The sequence below is a fragment of the Lepisma saccharinum genome, chromosome 8 (assembly GCF_977018435.1).
Source record: "Lepisma saccharinum chromosome 8, izLepSacc3.1, whole genome shotgun sequence".
Classification (NCBI taxonomy): domain Eukaryota; kingdom Metazoa; phylum Arthropoda; class Insecta; order Zygentoma; family Lepismatidae; genus Lepisma; species Lepisma saccharinum.
In genome coordinates, this window is record NC_139236.1 from 35376415 (window position 1) to 35399163 (window position 22749).

The 22749-nt window shown below is 37.8% G+C and overlaps 1 protein-coding gene across 1 annotated transcript in view; it reads left to right on the forward strand.

Moving 5' to 3' along the window:
• The first annotated feature begins 20894 nt into the window (after positions 1 to 20894).
• Positions 20895 to 22749, forward strand: part of LOC145990936 (solute carrier family 13 member 2-like) — a 75329-nt gene continuing 73474 nt past the window's right edge. Inside the window, exon 1 of the mRNA XM_083126479.1 lies at positions 20895 to 21134. Within this exon, the coding sequence (XP_082982605.1) occupies positions 21024 to 21134 (111 nt within the window). The 5' untranslated portion in view covers positions 20895 to 21023. The remainder of the gene's footprint in view (positions 21135 to 22749) is intronic.

Genomic DNA, 22749 nt, shown 5'->3' on the forward strand with positions numbered 1-22749 from the left:
AAGATTTAAGGGATGGAAAGTAGAGAACCGAGGTATCTATGAACAACACAAGCGCACAGAACAGCCGATTATTGATGCTATTAGTGAACTAGGTAAAAATATTAAAACTGTTACAGAGCAAAATCATGACGATGTCAGGAAACTTGTAGATAGGTTGCTGGTGATAGCTGGGGCAGAAAATGCTGGCAACCACAATTTTTACAATGAAAAAGTTGGAATTATGGACATGATAAGCACCAAATTGTCTAATTTTATAGTGAATGACACTAAGGGCATTGGATATCTTATAAAAATTATTAATACTCTACCACCTAAATTTTTGATTATCTCTGAGGGTCGGGGGCTGGTTAATGACATCATAAACAAGTTGCCATTTGAGCTACACATACCAGGCTATCAGTATTGTGGTCCAGGTACCAAACTAGACCATAGATTAAACAGAGGAGACCCTGGTGTTAATCCCCTAGATGCTGCTTGTAGAGACCATGACATAGCATACAACACACATATCGACCTTGACAAGCGACATGTAGCAGACAAAAAATTAGAAGAGGCTGCTTTTGGTAGATTTGTAAGCAAAGATGCTTCTTTGGGTGAGAGAATAGCAGCATTGGGGACCACTATAGCTATGAACACCAAACAAAAATTGGGGTAGGGGTTGTAATAAATTAACTAAATTAGCTACAATTTAATTGTGATAGTTAATCTCAGAATATGTATATAATAAACCAAAAATGAAGGCCAAGGGTGTTATGTATCAGATACCTTATGCAGGTCTTAAATCTCTTAAAACTATTGATAGTCTTCTAACCAAAAAGCTGCGCAAGAAAAAAAGCTCTTGTCTTGCCAAGGGACATGGTATGAAATTATTACTTAGTACCCCCCAATTAAAAAAATTACAGCAATCTAGAAAAAAATCACATATAGGTGGATTCATATTTAGTATCCCAGCTATTTTAGCAGCTTTGGGGGCTGTGGGGAGCTTGGCTGGGGGATCAGCTGCCATAGCAAAAACAGTAATAGATGCCAAGAAAAATAAGGCAGAATTAGATGAACAAAAGCGCCATAATCTGGCCATGGAAAAACAAGGCAAAGGTGTTAAGAAAGTTATGAATAAGTTAAAAAAAACAAGAGCCGCTTACCAACCAAGATATTGAAGCTTTAATAAAACCACTAGGCATCAAACATTTTAGAGGAGTATACATGTCTGATTCTTTACCAGAACAACCACTCAAAAAAGAGTGTGCAATAGTTAATTTGGATAAGTACAAAAATCAGGGCACTCACAGGATTTATTATCTTAAATATTTAAACAATGAGGCATTTGTGTTTGATTCATTTGGAGGTATTCCACCTGAGAATTTAGTAAAATATCTAAAATCAACTAATCTTTATTATAATAATACCCGTATTCAAAATTTCAAAGATGTTAATTGTGGACATCTATGTTTATCTATTCTTAGATATCTGTCTCAAATAAATAAACCATCAATTGAAAATTTTCAAAAAGCTTTGTGGTATCTAAAACATCATGGGAGTATTCCATCTTACCAGCCAAAATTCAATATTGAAACTCAAACTACATGATGATATAGTGTATCCCAAAACAATAGCTCTTAGAGCATTCTATGACATGTATTTGATCCCTAATATTACACACCACAACAAGACCACAGTTGGTGACCAAAAAATTGTTATTACTCCAGGCCAGTATAATTTGTCTACTTTAAATTCTCAGTTACCTAGAGGTATATTGTTAACTCAAATTTCTGTTACTCACAGAGTAGAAATTGTGTCTGCTACAGAAACAGTAGATCTGAGTACTATAGGAGAGCTATTAGGATTCGAGAACAACACAAAACTTGAACCAGCCATCAAACACACTGCTATTAATATACCTAAATTCTTAGCCATAGAGACTCTAAATATTCACTGTAATGTGGCCGAGGGTATGATCACCAAATCAGATGGCATAGGCACTCACAAACAAACTGGCATCATTGCAACATTCAAACCTAACTCTGAATTTATGGAGCCAATCATCTACACTCCATCACCAACATTATATTTTCCTGTGTGCCATAATAGAATAGATAATATTGAATTGATGGTCACTAATGAAAAAGAAGAATTAGTTGATTTTGCTGGAGCCACAACAACTGCTATCATAGAAATTAATATTTAAATAAAAATACATACAAAAATAAATAAATAAATAAAATGGAAAATATTGAGAGTTATGAGCTACAATCATTCCTCCCAAACCGGAGGACCTTTGCAAATTTAAATCAAGCCAACACAGAGATTGAGGTTGACCTTGATGTAGGAGATGGATTTATACACCCTCACAGAGCAGACCTTTATATTAAATTTGATGTTGTAAAACTCGATGGTACAGATTATCCAGCTAACACAAATATAAGATTGGTAGACAATTTTGTGCCACATCTGTTCTCTGAAATTGAGATTAGAAAACATGGTGTTGTTATAAACAGAGTAGATTACCCTGGTATTACCTCTACAGCTTTGGCCACACTAAAATTATCCAAGACCGAGGCCTCATACTAAAAAATAGGTGGATTTGAAGCTGGTGATAAGATAATATCTAAGAGTCACACAGTATTGTTTCCTATGCGCCTATTGCCAGGATTCTTCTAAGATTACAAAGAAATTATGTGGAAGGGTGGTTTAAGAATTACATTTAGAAGAGCTGCCAATGATAATAATGCTTTGCTGAGGTATAGTTCATTAAACTCTACTGGGGCAGCTCTGCCTAATACCCTACCTGATGAAGGCAAATGCCTTATTCAGACTATGGAGCTAAGAATTCCAGTAGTTGAATATGAAGCCAGTTATGCTCTTAAATACAAAGCAGATATACTAAAAAATCCACAGGTGCCTTTACAATTTTATACATATCAATGTGTACAGAAGCCTGCCACTGGTAGCTATTATGAATTTGATGCTACAAACTCATTCTCCAGTATACAATATGACATGCCAGATTTTGTGGTGGTACTGTTTCAAACTGGAAGACACAATAATCAGGAAAAAAATTCAAGTAAATTTGATAACTGCAACATCAAGAACATTTATCTTAAAAATGGCAGAAATGAGGTGTTCCCTAGAGAAAGTTATAATTTAAACATGTCGAAGGATGATTTCCTCAAATTATATGAGGCATTTACAGCATTCAAAAGGGTCACAATTGGGAATACTGACATGTATTACTCACCAGATGAATTCAAAACACAGAGACCCATGTTTGTCATCAACACCTCAAAAAGAAAACAAGTTGTGGTTAATGACAGGACAAACATTAAAATTATCTGTGAATTCCATGATACACTTCCTGCTGACACCATATGTAGTGTTATTATTATAGGTGAAAAATCATATGTTTATGATGTAAGAAATGAAAGAGTCACAGAGCAGTTCTAGAAAACCTCTGCATATTGCATTGTCTTAGTATTAGATATACAAGTTGTGCCTGGTCTTGAATTAAAATATTCCAGGTTAACATATTAACATAATAGTACAAAAATATTTTGAATAAGTATTTAACATTATATTACAGTGTACTACTGTGTAATCAAAAAACTCTTAAGAGCATCTTGGATTAATTTTAAGTGTAGTTAAAACAATATTAAAAAAAACCATATTTTTAACAAATTTATAAACAGCAATTTTAGCAAATTCAGGTTTAGCCACATCAATTTGAGGGGTCATCTTTTCTCGGAAGCTTTTTTTTACAAAAATCGTAGGTTTTACGCAGTAACAATAAAATTTTATAGACATTTTGCCTTAGTTTTAAATATTTCTATTCAGTCAAAACACCTCATCATTTATCGCCCCAGTTATATAGCCAATTACACTACTTACATCTAAATCTGTAGCAGATAATACACTTGTTAAGGCATTTTTAAGTTGCTGTATGTCATCTTGCGTAGGGGTAGACTGTTGCAGTGTTTACAATTTGTTCTGTATGTCGTCTATGAGATGGTGAAAATGAGATAGTTCAGATTCAGTGTTGAGATTCTCTAATTTTGTGATCTGTCGTTGAATTACATTTAAAGATTCGGTTATGCTTGGCAACTTAAATTCCAGAGTTTCCTGTACATTCGTCAATTCGTTTCTCAAGGTTGTCAAAGTATCTTCAATATGAGCTATGGTACCCTGTATCTATCCAAAATCTTCGTAAGTTTCTAATTGCAATTTGATGCTTGGAACACTGCGAGCGATGGCATTTAATTCGGAAGATGAAGGTAAATTATTGATAAAGTCTTCTAATATTTGTAGTTTGGATTAAAGTTCTGTTATGGCTGCATGTAATTGGTCTGTTTGCAGTTCGGATTTAATATATTCCAGTGAGGGAATTTCAAAAGATAAAAATTGCTCCCGTAATTCAAGAATACTTGCATTAAGCAGTTCATATTGCTCTTGAGTCTTGATAGTTTCAATTATGGAAAATAGTTCGGTACGAATAGTATTCGCTTGGTTATTTAGTTCTTGTTTTAGATGTTCCGAGGTAATTGTTTTAATTTGACGAAATTTCTCAAGATCATTTTTTAATTTAGCTAAATTCTCTTTTAAATTTTCAACATTATCGAGAGACGGTAAATTAGTATATTTTTTAAGTAAAGACTTGAGTTCCCCATCAATTTTTAATATGGGATTAATTAATTCAGACTGTAGATTGGTAATTTCAGCATGTAAGCTTACATTCAAAGAATTTTGTAATATTAATAAATCTGATTTAAGTTTCTTTAGACGTGCATCTAAACTAGCAATCTCGTTGGAATTATCTGGAATCTCCTGTCGTCTTCTATTACCATATATATCCATGTTTTTTGTTTGTTTTTTGTTTTTAGGTATTTTATATATCAATAAGAGGATAGATTATTCTTATTTCGATAAACAGAGGAATGCATTTATCATACTCTCCAATTATCTCAGCATACAAAAATTCACCAGCTTCCACATCATAAGACGTATCAGGAAGTAATGTACTATGTTTAATTCCATACAAATTTCGACCTATGTGTAAAACTGCCGCATTGGGTGGTGAAATGTTTATTTGAATTTTCCCAATAACAGGTAACTTATATGATGATAAGTTATTATTAAATACAAATAAGTGCTTTCCAGTATCCTCGTCAACATGAGACTAAATACTGTTCAAGTGAACAAGAAGTAACCCTTTTAATTGATGATAAATTTCTCTAAATACATCCATGTTTACTGGAATTCTCTCTACAGGCTGATTATGTTGTTGCTTCTTAAACCCAAAAATATTCATGACGTTTTATTTTATATTAGCTATTATTTTATTATATATAAAATATATTTGTACTAAGTAAAAAAAATAATAAATACATCAAAACTCAATCTGATCGAAATTACTATGAAAAAATCACTTGATACACTTTTTAAACTTAAAATAATAAATAGTATGTAGCTTTAAAATAAATTAAATACTTAACTTTTAACAAAAAAAATATGAGGAGCACTGCAACAACACATCCATACTCTTCAACCACTCTCACGATACTAACTAATCTGTAATGCGAAAACCCTTTAAGTAAACTAAGCGCGGATGAAAACATCTGAAACAGTAAGTCAATCAGAAGACAACACATCGCATTACGTCATAACCAACAACACGTTAGATACGAGTCATCATAATATTGCGTAAACATTGCGTAATAACTTGTTGCATAACATGATGCAATAATTCACCCTTATGAGCCATCGCAATGTTGCGTAATGTTACGTAATTTAACTCGAAAGAAATTATGACACTCCTACGAAATACGAGATGAAAAATCACAGAGTTGCAATACTATAAAATCGACAAAAACATCGTCAAAATAGGTTTACCACTGTGCTTAAATTAATAAAAATAATAGGCCTCGTACCAAGTACGGCTTAGAACGTATCTGATTTGCATTCACTGCCTCTGCAAAGCGAGGCACAGAAAGGAGGAAGGAGCGAATAATGTTCGCGCCGACACTTCAGTGGAGAAACTGGCTACACGGGCCACGTGTTTTTAAATAGACACTCTCCCACTTTGCCTTTGGCATCCTCGCCCTCTCCTCGTATGTACAATCGGGGAGGAAACTGATTCGTCAGAAGGAAGCGATGGGGAACGATCATGATGTGCATAAACCAGTCTTTAAGTTCTTATTGATTAAATTCTAGTTTAGAAGGTTGTTTTAAGAGTTTCTACAATATAAGAGTGTCCAAAAAGTCACGCAACCCGGTGTTTACGACCGTATAACGGAATTGCGAAACGGAATGAGAAGAAACTCTTTCTGCCCTGTATATTGGGAGAGACAAACATATGTAAAAACAGGCATGTTTTAATAACAAATAAGCAAAGTGTTGCCAAAGGCTAGTGTTGCCCACGAGACGAGACTTTGGCCTGTCTCGTCTCGTGGAGTCTCGTGGAAATGCTGTCTCGTCTCGAAAATATTCGTTTGTCTTATGACACATGGTCAATCTAGTCTCGTCTCGAATTTTTAAAAGCCTGTCCCGTCTTGTCCCGTGGGCAACACTACCAAAGGCGGAAAAAGGAAAATTGCAAATCGTGTGTATTGATGCACAAAACTTACTGAGGTAAATTATTGCAACATTTCACAATACCAACGAACAATTTGGATGGCCATCTATTGAATTTGACAGAAAAAGAACTTTGACGAAGTTTCAAAAACATTGCACAGGGGAATAAATTGGCTGTTTCAAAAAGAAAATGTTCCAAAAATCGATGTTTTCACAATATTACGAGGGACACTGGCAACACTGTTGCTGTCACGTGTCACTAACGGACGTGTTTGTGTCCGGGTTGCGTGACTTTTCGGACACTCAAGAGCAGTTACCCATTAAAGTTAAATGTATAAAAATGTATGGTAATGTATGCAAACGCGGTAACATGGGGAATACGCTACTGTTACTATCACATTAATTTCCCCGTATGCTCCATAAAATGTAGTCGTTGAACGTGGTGAACTACTTGACACAGCACTGCCAAGAAATTGTGATATCCCTAAACCTCATATTAAGGTGCGGTGCGCATGAAGAGAGTTTTCTAAAAACAGCTGACTTCATTGTTGCAGTGAAAACTTTGTAAAACTTTAAACTCATTCAAGTAATAAGAATGCATCTATATAAATCCATGATGTAGGCTATATTCACACATTTTATAACACATATGTCCATGCCAAAACAACTCTTGAATTGTTTCCTGGCACGCACGGCTTTGCTGGTGCTTGTTCTAATGCTGCTGTTGCTGCTGCTACTTCTTCTTCTTCTACTACTACTACTACTACTACTACTACTACTACTAATAATAATAATAATAATAAGGGTAATTATCGTGTAACGACAATAATAATGAGTACATATGTAAATCTTCCTTGAAATAGGGTACGTAATAATGCGCTAATTAGCCGTAAACTACGTAGTAGGAAAGGCTAAAAATAAAGAGAAAAGTTTTGACATGGAGGCATGGGTGCGTGAGGAGGTAGTGTCCAACACGTACACTAACTCAGACATTTGTGGAGGTAATGTGCTCAGCATCACTCTCGAACCCTCTTTACCTCTTTGCCCCTACGATCCACTCAAGGACCATGCTTGAAAAATTCTTACCTGGTATCAGCCAGTACGGAAATCGAACACGAGTCTCCCGCGTGCCAGTCAGACGCCTTACAGACTAGACCAGCCCGGTTCTGAAAGAGTTTTGAGTTTTTGTTTGAAGTCCACTTTGTGGACAGTAAAGGCTAATAGGGTCTGGACCTACAGTTGAAAGTGAGATCCGAATGCACCGTGCGTCCATTTCGATCTTCAGCCGAGAGATCGGGAGAAGCGTGGCGGGCGGCGCTGACGGAGATGCCGACATTTGCGGCCTGTAATGCCCGCTTATTTTTATGGACATATGCAGACATTTATATAAATATTGCAAAACGAGCACTAACCTGTGTTATAAGAGTTGTTCAAACTGATATCCACCAAGTGCCAAGTGTGTAGACTTTCGGGGAGAATACGTTGAATAGCCTGAAACTTTCGTGCCTTTAGCTAAAGTCCTTCTGGGTCGGCCAGAGTACTTATCAGCTCCCCTCGTAACGTGAACCTTGCGGCTGTCATTCCAATCCTCTCGCTGACACAACACACATACACACTGCAATAACACAAACAAGTAACGGCAAGTTACCAATAATAACACTCTTGCGCACAGTACGAAATTAACACGCTCTTGGTTTACATCTGCTCACCACTATATTCACAGTTCTGTCGCGAAGGAACAAAAAACTCGAGCTCGGAGATTTCGGATTGCAAGGAAGCTCACGAACACCATTGACTTTCAACGGTTTCGTCTACAGCGTAATCTTGATACAGTGTTGCACATTCGTAACCTCCAAACGATCCCCATCGACACAAAACTCTTTCAAGGATATAAACTTAAGCAGGACGTTACTGGTAAAAACTATAATTAAAATGTTTTATTATCTGTGGCTCTTAACATCGTTTCTAAAGCGTATTTTTTGTGTATATAAGGGCAGAACTTGGATGAATTACAGATGATAAATTATAACACAGGTTAGTGCTCGTTTTGTAATATTTATATAAATGTCTGCATATGTCCATAAAAATAAGCGGGCATTACAGGCCGCAAATGTCGGCATCTCCGCCAGCGCCGCCCGCCACGCTTCTCCCGATCTCTCGGCTGAAGATCGAAATGGACGCACTGTACTTCCACCGAAGAACACACAGATATGTGATTCAAAAAGATGTCACAACAGCATAATGAGTTAAATCACATTTAAACTATAGAGACTGGCAGTCGATTTCCAATCTGAATTATCCGAAAACAAAATTTGTGTGGATTCGTCGATTCCAAGATGAAGATTCGTTACCAATTATGGAATTCAGGATTTATTATCCGATTCTCGACTCAAAAGACGAAACAACCATACGAACAACGCCGTAAACAATGAACATTAAATTTCACACGAACTCATAGAACTTTATCTTGCATGTTTTTCTACCATTGAAAAAAGGCTTCCATTTGTCCACGAAAGGTATATTAGGGCCTATTACAATGTTCTCGAAGACAGCACTCCGCATAATTTAAAAACAATCGAGTGTCATTAAGTAATTATTAGGGACATTGAATTTTCGCGATGCGCGAAATCGCAAAGTGTGAAAAAAAAAAGAAGCAATTTTTAACATTCTGCACGTAACTACACCCCCAATGATGAAATATGAATGAGTTTTATTCGCGAAGTAATGCGAAATGTGTGCTTTTCCACGAAATGAACGCTTTTTCGCGAAATAACCGTGAAATATCATCAAATTAAGTAGAAAACACGCAAAAACCGGCAATCGAGGTTGTGCGCACAAACTGTCGATTTGTAACGAAACGTTTGCCTAAAGTTTCCTACCACTTGCAGCTGAAAAACGTTTTATCTTCGATCACATCAAGAAGACGCTACAAATTGGGATTTCCCATGCACATAATCTCAGTTCGAAATATTCGCTCCCTGTCAAGTTGCATTCCTTTCTTCCCCCGAATTTCTACTCAACTTCCAGTTTCATTGAACTTGCTAGCTGTAGCAGCGATAAGATTAGTCTGTTCCCGCATTTGTGTTCAGTCATGAATGAATTTTGTTTATCATCATGTGATTTTCAACATGTGTTTGTGTATGTGCAGTAGTGATTATTTTATTTGTTGGACAGCAAGGATATCCTTTAAATACATACAATGAAAAAATCACTTGAGATATGCAATTTAGAAATGAAGTGATTTTGTTTTTGATGTTTTCTTTTTGTTTGGACAGCTAAGTACTTGTGTATGTGTACAGTATATAAAAATGAAGTAGTTTATAAATTTATAGCTCTTTTGTATGTTGTTTCCTCTCATGATGAAAAAGTGTGTGCCAATTTTTTTTTTTACACAGCTGGTATATACCGCTGATATAACATTTTATTTACCGCTCTCCTCAGTTTTTATTTACCATAAATTTGTCTCCCTAGTAATTATGAAAATAACATATAGCATACTTCATGCTCGACCTCCCTGACAGTCAGTGTATATAATTATACTGGAAGTGCGACAACTCCAAGGCCATGAATGACGTTTGTATAGTCACTCTTTTCGTTCAAGTAGATACAGTATCGCTGTTTACATGATGTTCTGTTTTGTTTCTAATGTATTTGCACACAAAGACTTGATCTTCTTCCCACTAATTCTTGACTTCCAATACCAGCAGGCAGGATAACAGTATCAGTCTCTTTAAAGTCGTCTCCAAAGGTAAACCTAGAAAATACGCAAAAGTGTTCTGAGGAAGAAGTTATAGTTATTTGATCTTGTTATTTAGCGTCGCTTTTCTTCCAATTTTGGCTAATCGCGACGATGAGAATGAGCAATGATATGATATGATCAAATTTATGAAGGAACACTCACAAAGAACACCCATACTTACGCCGGGATTCAAACTCATGCTAACCATTCCACCTCGGATATCGGCAGTTATATAGTTAATGTCGACGATATTCACTATCTAGCATATTTCGAATTCAGTTGGTTAAAAATATTCTACTAAGGAAAATAATGTAAAAATATATAGCAAATGCAATAATGTATACGGAAAACAAAAAGGTTTGTTATTCCTAGCTGATGAAAAATGAAGTCCCTGATTATTAGGCTATTATTAATCATTGATTTTCGTATACATTGTCAATGAAAAAACTTTCTCGCCTCAAAATAATTCTATTGTATCTTCACGTAAGTTCGATGCAAACAAATCAACTAGTATTTTGCTTATTCAAGTTAGTGCCGAAACATCCATTTTAATTTTATTTAACAAAAAAACTTTTAATTTCAGTTCTTATAAACTTTTTTAGGAGCTAGAACACTCTGAACCCCTCTCTAAATACGTCCTTGCAAAATTTCTACAGGTGCACAAACTTTCTGGAGTCGAATTTTCAACCGTACGCGGTTGAGGAAGCGTAGCGATGCAACGTTACCACCTCTCCGGTAGCTTTCGTATGGTCGCACGGTACCAATCTCTTTGAGTGTCACGTACCCAGTCTCTGACAACTGCTTGGAGGGCATCATTGTCCGGAAATCTGACACCACGTAGAGGCATCTTAATTTCATTGAAGAGAATGTAGTCCCTCAGTGCGAGGTCTGGTGAGTTAGAAGGATGTGCCAACACAGTGAACCGCAGTGATGTCAGCTTATCCTCAGTGCGGTGGCTGGTATGCGGACAAGCATTGTCATGAAGCAACAGGACATTCTTGGTCCACTATTCCTTGAGATACTGCTGTATTCGGGGACGTAACTTCTGTAGAGAAGCACAATACACATTGCTGTTGATAGTTATGTTCGTCGGGAGCAGATCCACCATGAGGATGACATGTTCGTCCCAGAAGACCGTTGCCATTTGCTTTCCACAGGATCGAGTGAACCGGAACTTCTTGGGTACAGGATCGCCCTTGTGCTTCCAATGCATTGGCTGCTGCTTCATTTCCGGCACGTAATGATGAAACCAAGATTCACTGTCACTACACACTGTGCGCAATCTGCTGTAAATGGTTGCTGGCCTGTTCTCTTCTTTCCACAGGAACCTCTGCCAATGATAATCACACTGCATAATCACAGGTTGACCGTAAATTGTCGCGATAGTCACACTACTCCTGACATCTACCAGTCTCCCGCATCAATATTCACTCTTCAAGGTCGACTCTTTCAGACTACTGTATTATCGCCGATTTGCCAATTCCGGGGTTCGAATACCAGCCCCAGTCTAAATCATTTGTAAACACCCCTCGTATAACCAGAATTTTGTAATAGCGTCACTCACCGTTGAACAGAGTTGCTACATTCATGTTATTTTTCGAAGTAGTCCCCTTCTCCGTCGATACACTTCTGCCAACGGGCCACCAGCGGGTTAATGCCCTTGTAAAAAAAACTTTTGGTTGACCTGTCAACCAAGAATGTGTCGCCCTTTGAACTTCTTCATCAGATGCAAAGTGTTTCCCGGAAGGAGCCTCCTTGAGAGTTCCAAAGAGCCAATAATCGCTGGGTGCTAAGTCCGGTGAATAAGGGGGATGTGCTATAACTTCCATACGTAAGTCCTCAATGGTTTGAACAGTCGCAGCAGCAGTATGTGGACCGGAGTTGTCGTGTTGCAAGCAAATTCCTTTCGAGACAAGTCCAGGACGTTTTCGTCTTATTGCTGGCTTCAAACGATCCCGCAGTAAAGCACTATATGATTCACTGTTCACTGTCGTATCTTTGGTAAGGTAATCTTCAAGAATTACACCGTTCCTGTCCCAAAAAACGATAAACATAACTTTTCCAACAGAAGGCTCTGATCTTGCTTTCTTGGGCCTAGGAAAGGATGAATGGCGGTCCCGTGAGGGCTCTCTTGCTTTCAGTGCGAAAGAAATGGATCTAAGACTCATCCCCAGTAACTATCCGACCAATGAAGTTGTCCCCCTCAGTTCTATATCGTGCGTGAAGGTGTCCACAGGCATCCAAACGTCTGTTTTTCAAATCTTGTGTCAGATGACGTGGAATCCATCTTACGGAGACTTTGCTGAATCCCAGCCTGCCGTGGATGATTTTGTGTACTAAAAGACGACAATATTTGTATGTTTTTTGGTTTTAACATGAGATAGGGGAACAAACAATTGTTCTCTGTACGTGTGCATCGTTTTCAGACAGACCCGATAGGGAAAGATCAGTGGATTTAGGCAGTAAAGCGAAAAGATTGGACACAAACACGAGGGAGTAGGCTCTGCAGTCGGCGCTTCATCAAATCAAATGAAAATATTTTACCTGTTTCGAAAATTATAATTGTCTAACGCACATGTGTTGATTAAATTTAAAAGTTGGAACTATTTATAATCATATTATAACGCATTTGCAATTTTGGTTGTTGATAAGCGCTCTCTCCATGGGAAGTTGGTCAGTCGACCCCTTCTCCCCCCCCCCCCTACCTCTGGAAATTGGCATCCTTCATTTCAAATTGCAAAAAAAGCAGGATGTTTGTTATTTTTATTGTTAATAACAGAAATAAAGTTCACTTGGTTAGTATTCGAACAGAGTAATCAATGTAAAATATGCATTAGAGCGAAAAAATGAGTGAAAAATCCAGGAACCAGGATATTTTTTCATATTCTACCATTTAATTCAAAGAATAAATGGTTCCACAGTTTTCAGAATTCGAAAAATTATAATTTTAGACGAGGTCACACAATATAAACTTTGTGAGTATATTTTTCTAACTTCTAAAGTCCTTTCTTGAACGACACTTGCGAAAGTTAATAACAAAATACAATAACTGTGCATTTGAGTATAGTAACTGTGAAATGTAAAAGTATTAATGGAAAATAGCTGTGCTGGATATTCACTCGGCTTGTGGATCGAATAGCATGATAATAATAAACAACAACAATAATAATAAAGTTTATTTAATTAGGTATATATTATTAGTGTATAACAATAATTTTAGCCGTAGTAATTATTATTAATTATTTTACTGTTATGATCGAAGTATTTCAATGTTTATAATTAATGTAAGCTTAATTTCAACCTGGAGAAGTATTTTCAAAAACGAAACTGATGGTAGAAGATCAACATTGCCTTGGAAAGTGTTAGTATTGTCCCTTATATCTGCATCCAAAGGATCCGGAAATTGCCAATCTTTACTAGGTACCTTTGTTTCTCTATACCACTCAAAAATTTCAAGTGATCCATTTTGTTTCCGATCTTTAATAAAATAAACTCGGTGACGATCTGTATTCCACTTGTTTACATTGGAAAATTCGCCAAACGGGAAGTTTCCCCGCCATCAATAATCGAATTGTTTGATCGATCATTTTTTGTTTACTTAGGAATAACCCCAACACAAGGACAAAATCTTATCGTTAGTTCAATGTATCAAATACGTTGGAAATCATGGGAGGCTATAGTAGAAATAATTAAACGAAGGAAATCTCATACAGCACACAAATGTCAAAAATACATCCATTGGATATCTAAAATTCTGATTTTCTCAAAATTTAGGTAGGGCTGTAACCCCATCAACCACCCCTCTACGTACGCCAGTGTTCAATGAACATGTATTTTTTTTGTGTGAAAAATGAGAATTAACTAAAGAAAGTTCTTGGTTCGTTGTAAGCGGCTAATGTATAGACAAAGGCTAGGTGGACAATAATACAGTCACCAGTCCGCCTTCCCATTTCAGGACACGTTTGAATGTGTCTTGAAAATGTCTCACCTTGTTGACTAGACAATTATTCAAACAAAAATAAACTTAAGTATTGCAAAATGTTTTGTTCATAAGAACAGCGAGACAATCCAGATGTGAATTATCGGGGACATTTATGCGGGGAAGAAGCCGGAAAAATTCCAACCAATTCCGGGAATCGAACCCGGATCTCCCATGTGGTTGTCAGAAGCTCTACAGACCAGACCACCGCAGCTCCTTGGATGAGTTTCATACTTTGATTATTTCAATTCATTTTAATATATTTTCTTGTTTTTTTATGGATTTTCTTCACACTTAAATTGTCTCACCTCGTTGACCAGACAATTATTTCGTAACAAAGAATTTGATGAAAATAGAATAACTCGAAAGTAATTTCGTTCTATTGGTTTCATAAATACTATATATATGTAGATATCTACTACTTAACAGTCGTAGTAATTCAGATAATTAATTATAAGTACTATTAATTAATTATGAGTATTATTATTTAATTAAAGTATAATAAGACAATGGTAGTGTGAATTTGGAGAAAGTTTTAGAATAACCCCCCTTGATAAAATCCTGCGTATGCTACTGCCTGGGACACGAGGCTGTTAAAACGGACAGCGTGAAAAAAACAGGCAACATACGGCGGATAGTATCAAAGAAGTGCTCCATAGCACCAGTAACATTAATATCGTTCAAACAACTCCATTTACTGGATGATAGAGTGCGAACATCATCCCAACAAACAAGATGAAGCGTCTAGCATGGTGCGAAGAGAGCATGAAGTGGACAATGGACATTTCCACTATGACATGAAAACCGTTTTAAATCTATTCATTTTACTGATAATGACACCAAAAAGTTAAGAGACATTAAGATAAGATAATAGTTTCCTGTATAAAATCCACATATAAATGCTAATACATGTTTTATTAATATATTTATATACTTCGCGGTTGTTAACGAAAGTCGATGAGAAAAGGAGACGAAATAACAAGTCGGTCTTATTTCTGTGTTCATGGGATAGCAGTGTCCTTAGAGATGAGGCTCTTTGTTGTCCGTTATTTTTGTACGTTATCGATATTATTCCAGTAAAATATATTCGAATCCCAAATTAATTGTTTATGTTTCTTGTTAAAAACAAAACTCTCCTCCCCGTAAGAGATTGGTTGAGGAAGGGGGAAATTTCAGGACAAGATCATTGTTGGTGGTGGTGGGGGGGGGGAATTCAATAGAGACAACGGAAAGAGCAGATATGATGAAATAGTGATTGTATATATTAATACTAATTATGAGGAAATAAATAAATAAATTTAACATAATAACAGGATATAAATAAGGAGAAAAGGGGAATTATCATTCAGTAACGGCATAAGTGATTAATATACAAAAGTAATGAAGTCGAATTGTAATTTCGATTTTGTGTCTTTTTCGGTTCCCACGAACTTAGAGTTTCGTGTGGCTTTTGGGTTGTTATTTCCCAGGTGTAGCGCCATCTCACGGCAGCACCCAAGCACATTTGGAAGCGCATACACTGTAGCTCCAAGTTAAGGTTAGCGCCGGCTAGGCGGCGATCTTTAACTAACCCCTTTCTCTTTGTTTGTCTGGGGGATTGATTTTATTTCCGTCAATTTGGATCGACAAAGAAAAGGAAGAAGAAATATTATTGATTACAAGAAAGAGAAGCCTTAGCGATTATAAGAAGAAGAAGCCTTATTAATTGCATGAAGAAGGCACCTTAAGAAGAAGATGATATATTAATTAAGAGGCTATAAGAAGAAGATGCCATATTAAGAAGAAGATGTCATATTAATTATAAGAAGAAGATGCCACATTAATTATAAGAAGAAGATGCCACATTAATTATAAGAAGAAGATACCATATTAATTAAGAGGCCATAAGAAGAAGATGCCATAAGAAGAAGAGGCTATATTGATTACAAGAAGAAGAAGCATAAAGAAGATTAGCCACAATAGAAGAAGAATATTGTATAAAAGGATTTACAAAGATATTAACACTTGTATATAATTATTCAAGAATATAGTACGAATTGTACCCTCCGTAGTGGATTAAATCTGTTGTTTCTTTTCATATATTCTTAGCGTTAGTAACCTTGGTCTGTGCCCAGAGGTATCTCATTGTCTCTACCCTGTGCTAAGCTGGCAGATGCTCACGCGAGGAACGTGGCAGCCATTGTCATTGACAATCCACGTTGCGAAACCGATTTTTATTCAACGAAGGAAAGTTGTTCGCGGAACGTGACACACTGCACACAGCGATGTCCGTTGAACGTGAAGTGGTATAAGCTCGACCACAAGGTAAAACACCTTCCGTCAAAAGCGTTCGCGCATCTTCCCTGCCGTTATCGGTGCTCGGGGCAGTGTTGCCAGGTCAGACTTAAAAACATCGGGAGATTGTTCCTTGGGAAACCAGAAGATCTGCTACAAAATCCGATGACCTAATAGTAGCGGATGAACGACGTTCTCGGGGGCCGGGGGCGGAATAGGCGTGCGCACTGGGGGACAAGGGGACGTCCGCAGATTTTTTTCCAGCGAGGAGGAAACAATGTATTTTTATCAGGCGGGTAAAGGAGGCATATTACTCCGTAATAATGTTGCCCTCTCAGAAAACACCACTTGACTGAAATCAACTCATACATCTGAAATAATAGGTACTTTTATGTCAACATTCATTTTCGAGAAGATGAGGGAGGTAGGCAACCATCCTTGCACTTCCTTCTGGACGTCCATGCCTCTATATAATTTTGTAGAAAATTAAGCATTTAAGTATAGAATAGAATATTAAGGATAGAAAATTAAGTATTTTCAAGCCCATGAAAGTTCCAAGCAATTACAGGGGAGGGGGGAGGTGCATTATTTCCTTTGTAATTGAACTATGCCGCTTCTTTCTCTAGCAAATTTCTTGTCATTAACACTCACATGCTTTATTCGTCAGCTATGCTGCCTCTATGTTGCTGCATTTAATATAGTATATACATTATACACACACACACACACACGCACACACACACACACACACACACACACACACAAACACACACAAACACACACATACGTACATACATGCATACATACATACATGCATATAATAATTTGCCCACGCTACAAAGTCAGTGTTTCTACCTAGTAAGGGAAGGACGTTTCACTGTGTTTGTGTCACTCCATTCATTTCATCAGTTTTTCATTCATCCATATTGTCGTACTTACCCGTTGAGGCACAAAAGCGACGTGAAATAACTAAAATAGAAATAGATTTTCGGGTGGGATAAAATACAACCATCTAAAAATAGTAATGTAGTAATAGTAATAAAATAATAATAATAATGTCCTAGCACAATTGAGTATCGTTTGGCATAATTTCACAGTTCAAACAGCACTTTTCATGGCTGAGTGGAGTTCCACTCTACCTCTCCCCTCCATGTTCAAGTAAGATGAGCAAGAAACTTGTTTTTGAGCAGGCCGTTGGAAGTTCCATAGCAATAGTTTTTTAAGGAATTCTCCCGAGAAATCAATAGGTCTGGCAACACTGACGTGAGCCGCGCTGAAGGTTCCTTTTCCCTGTCCTTTCCACCACCCGCCAGCGCGATGAGGTTGTGCGCAGGTTTCTTTCCCTGTTGTTCCAGTTTTTTTATAACTACACGCTGTCGCTGCGGGCCGATGCAACGTTTTTTGGGTTCCGATTTCTTTCCTATTATCAGTGATCAGTAGTGGCGTAGCGCAGTTCTCTGGGGCTCCCCTGCAAGTAAAATATTGGGGGCCCCTCGGTGGGAAAAAGTAACATCGAGATGATGCCAGAGTGGAACGGACACAATAGTTAGCACCCCTCCCCCTATATTTTGTCATCGACTTAGGTTATATATCAGTTTAGTTCGTAGTTTGTCGAAACTAAAACAGGGTTGTCTGAATCTCTGATAATTAACTGGATGAAGAAATTATAAATATTTCCTCTTACTTCAACGCGGTGGCACAGCCAGGATTCTTTTTTAAGCAGGGTGGAGGCTTCACACAGCCAACTATTTTGTTCGTGATCCTTTGTATTTTTGTTCGAAACATTTTTTGGTTGTTTTTTTTAAATGTAGGTTACATATAATACACATATATTTTTAAAAAAATACTGCTTGGGGAAATTGTTTAAACACTCCTCTTTTGGACTTTGAGGTGGATGCACCTTCAGCCCACAAAGCATCCTCTGGCTACGTCAGGCCAAAATTTAACGTAAGAGCCGCTCACATTACGCTTCTAATACGAATAGTGAGTTATACGAGACTCAGACAAACTTATCATTTCAGTTACGGGGGTTGAACTTGACCTCTACATTGTCGATGGTGATCTAATATCAAAGGGTCAATTGCAGTCTGCTGCGAAGAAATAGAGGCGGACTCAAGTCTTGAGAGATAGATTAAGCAGCGACTGGACTTTATTCACTGAAAATTTGTCACTCGATAATGAGTTGAGTTGGTGTTTTAAGTCCACTTTATGCACAGTAAGGCTAATCGGGACTGGACCTACAGTTTAAAGTGGGATCCGAATCACTTGTGCCTCCTCCGGGTATCGAACCCGGGACCCCTTGATTACAAGGCAATGACGCTACCACTGCGCCATGGGGGAGGCCCATTGTCACTCGATAAAATGCCGATTGGAGGGATTGGAGCACTTAGAGCACTGTATACGTTGTACACCCTGCGTGGCGTAATTGGGGCTACTGGACCTAAGGGAAAAGGGAAAATTGCCCCTGGGCTCAACATCCTGAGTTTTTGGGCCCCTTTGAAGTAAAATGAAATAGCTGTGGACAATGTGAGAAATTTATCTCAGATCTTATTTCTATCTCATACTGAGGCTTGGGGGCCCCCTTGAAAATAGTTGGTGGGAAGTCACATTTTAAATATCACGTAATATTGTTGGTAATAAAAAAGGTCATAAATTATCAAGTTTGTTTAGGTATTGTGTATGAGGCATCGACCGGTTGAGCAACTGAATCTTTCTACTCGATTCGCAACTGTAATACACTTCACTACACTACGTTTTCGAAAATTGCGTAGCTATAAAGGTATGAGATGAGAGATGTTTCCTATCGATTGTAATCTGTGAGCAAGGAACTTAATTCTGAATTTCGGAGGAGATCTATAATGTCAAGTTGCGCGGGCCCCTCTGGCTGAGACAACACACCACTGATTATTATCGCAGACGTCGTCATATGATATGTTACTGGGAACCAACTTTCTGTTTCGTAAATCCATTTTTTTTTATTAAACGACACTAGCTGAATTTCTGGGATTATATAAAATTTCAGGATCACAGAGAGAGAACATAGGGGGGCCCCTACAGCTCGGCCCCCCCCCTGCATTGCGGGGGCGGCTGCTACGCCACTGGTGATCAGCTTCTTAAAAATTCTAGTTGTAAAGCACTGATTCTGTCGTGCTCCAATATAACGTCTCAAATTAAACATGCAATTTAATATGTATAATAACAGCACGTCTAGCATCGATTTCTCTATGCATTTAAATGAGAACAGTGGACCATATTAGTGGTGACGTCACCAGCAGTCAACTGACCAAGATTGAGTCCAAACGAACTCGTCATGTGGTTTAATAATATGCGATAGCATTGGAAAATTCATTGTAAGGGGTAACTTTTAAAATTGTGACAGTAGTCGTGAAACCAAGTGTATCGTACATCAATGTAGAAAATAGATTTCGAATAATAGGTCTAATCGTATGACACATACCTTCGAGGATAAGGTAAAGAATAACTGAAGTACGGAAATAAAGCATTTTTAAAGAAAATGAAGCCATCCCAGTTTCAAAGCTCATCTGCAGCAAAATGCCGCGGTGGTTGCTGGGAGTCCGGCAGCCTCACGTGACTGCAGCGGCGCTGCATATCGGCTGCGGTTCCGGACGCTGTCACAATTTTAAAAGTTGCCTCTTGCAATGGATTGATTGATTGAATCGGGTAATTTTACTTCGCGTTTCTAGCCACTTTTGTCTAATTGCGAAAATGAAGATGAATGGAGATAAGATGAAAATGATAAAGGGACAATCACAAACACATAAAGAGAGCACAAAATTAAAGTCCCATGGACGATTATATTGATCATGGCCCAGACGCCAGAGCCTCGTTTGTCTGCGAAATGCAGTACAGGGTGTACTACATAGAAGTGAGGTTGACATTTGGGTGTGTTGAGAAAGGGTCACTCCTTGCGATGTATGATACAATACTACCGCATAGGGGAAAATAATGTGACGAGTTTCTACTCAATCTTGCTCTTGCTCAGTGGCGCCACGCTAATATGGTCCGTCTTATAGTCAAGTTTGCCTGACCAGCCCCATTAGCACCAAGGTTGGTTCGTATCAGCTGCCTGAAAATATGTAATGATACACACAGGTCTCTGCAAAAGGGAAGGCCTGTCGTAAAGATTACATAATCATATATGTCAGTAACATTAAAAAAGGAGGGATAGGCACCAGTGTGATTACCATCCTGAAAGCGATCTAAAAGGAAAAACGAAACAACGATAACGCTGCAACACAATAAACCGTCCACTTCGTAATATATAACATCGTTCTTCCTCGTTCTCCATCAACTAAGCTTCAAACAGCCAAGAAGAATTGTCTTGAGGTGCTGTAGAAATTAGAACATCAAGTGGTGGAAATTTTGGAAAGTTAGTGAGGAGTGTGTTGCAAACCATATTTGAAATCGAAAGGAAAATCCTGCTTGGTCGCTAACAACTCGTCTAAAACGATGACTCGAATTAGAAGATGCCTGGATGTAATATTTGTCCATTGGAAAACACTGGTCATCACCACCATGCCGATTATTCTGTTGCCAGTCGCTTTGTTGTGGTCGTCTAAAGTGAGTACACCAAAGTACGTCGACTATATGTACCATTACCCCCCCCCCCCACACACACACATATATATATTACAATTGAAGACTAAAATTGGTAAACGCTGTAACTGCCACAATAATTCAAACACCGTTTTCCACGTTAAACTGTGAAATGTGCCATTCTTTATCATGTGGTAACCGTGAAATGTGGCTGGTAGCCCTCTAAGTAGTTCAAACGGCGTGTAAAGAGGTCACTCGTGTGAACGTTCTTACTGGATGATGTGCGGAACGATGCGATTTCCCAACACTTTCGCTTTTGGCACTTACAACGTTTACCACTTTTAGTCCTCAATTCATTGTATCTGTCTCCTCAAGACGTCAGATAACAGAAAACATCATACTGTGTCAGCTGTTCACTTTGAGAAACAGATTCCAAAATTTTATAAACAGATAATTTTCTTGCAGTTCGATATAAGCGTATCTCGTCTTCTTCTTCTTCTTCTCCTCTCTCCTCTCTCTCTTTCTCCTCCTCCTCCTCCTCCTACTGTTTTTGTTAGCTTTGCTCTCGTCTAAAACCCTCTAATCGCTAACTACATATCTGTAGATCTCTCCTTGTATATATTAATCGCAAGAAACAAAATCTTTACCCACACGCACATGTACAGGGTGTCTGATAAGCAGGGCCGGATTAACCTATGTGCAACTGGGGCAATTGCCCTTGGGCCCCCACCAAAAGGAAGCTGTGAAGGGCCTCCACCAAAAAAATATTTTAACCAACTGGCTATGCTTGTGAAAAATTACATAAGAAGTTGCATTTTAAAAATCAAAAGAACTTCAATATTGTCGTATGTCTACATTCTTCTGGATACAATTGAACCTCAAATCCACCTCTCGTCTAGTGAACATTTCAGAGTGGAAAGTTTTCTACCAGTGATTGATCAAATCACCTCATCACTCACAGCCAGGATTCTTCCCTATGAAACTGTCGCAAAGAGGTTCAGTATTCTAAATGAACTTGCAGTGGCAACTCCATCACAAATTACATCTGCAGCTCTCGAGCTTGTGAGCATCTACGAGGAAGATCTGGAACCCTCGCTAGAGAATGAGCTGATACAGTTTGTAAACCTAGTAAGCTGTAGCAATGTCAGACATCATGAAGACATCCCAATGGAACTGTCTATGTATAATATTGTATGTAGGACCCGTTCCGCAGTACATTTCCCAATGTCGAAATTCTCTTTAGAATGTATTTGGTCTTAATGGTAAGAAACTGCAGCGGAGAAAGATCTTTCTCAAAAATGAAATTAGTGAAAAACAGGCTTCGTGCTGCCATGGGACAAGAGCGCTTATCCAATTTTTGTTTATTAAACATTGAGCATGAAGTTCTTCGTGAATTGGACTTCGATGATATAGTAGATGGATTTTCTGCGAAAAAGGCAAGAAAAGTGTGTCTACTATAAATGTTAATAAGCCTTTGGGAATTTTCTTGAAGAAAGTGTAGTTACTACAATTTCCACAATGAACCTGTCGGTAATTGTCCAGTAGATGGACAGTGCATATGTAGTGACATATTTACTCTTAATTGTAAATAATATCATTTATAAGAAATTATGTACGTAAGTACAGTCTACTGCTCAGT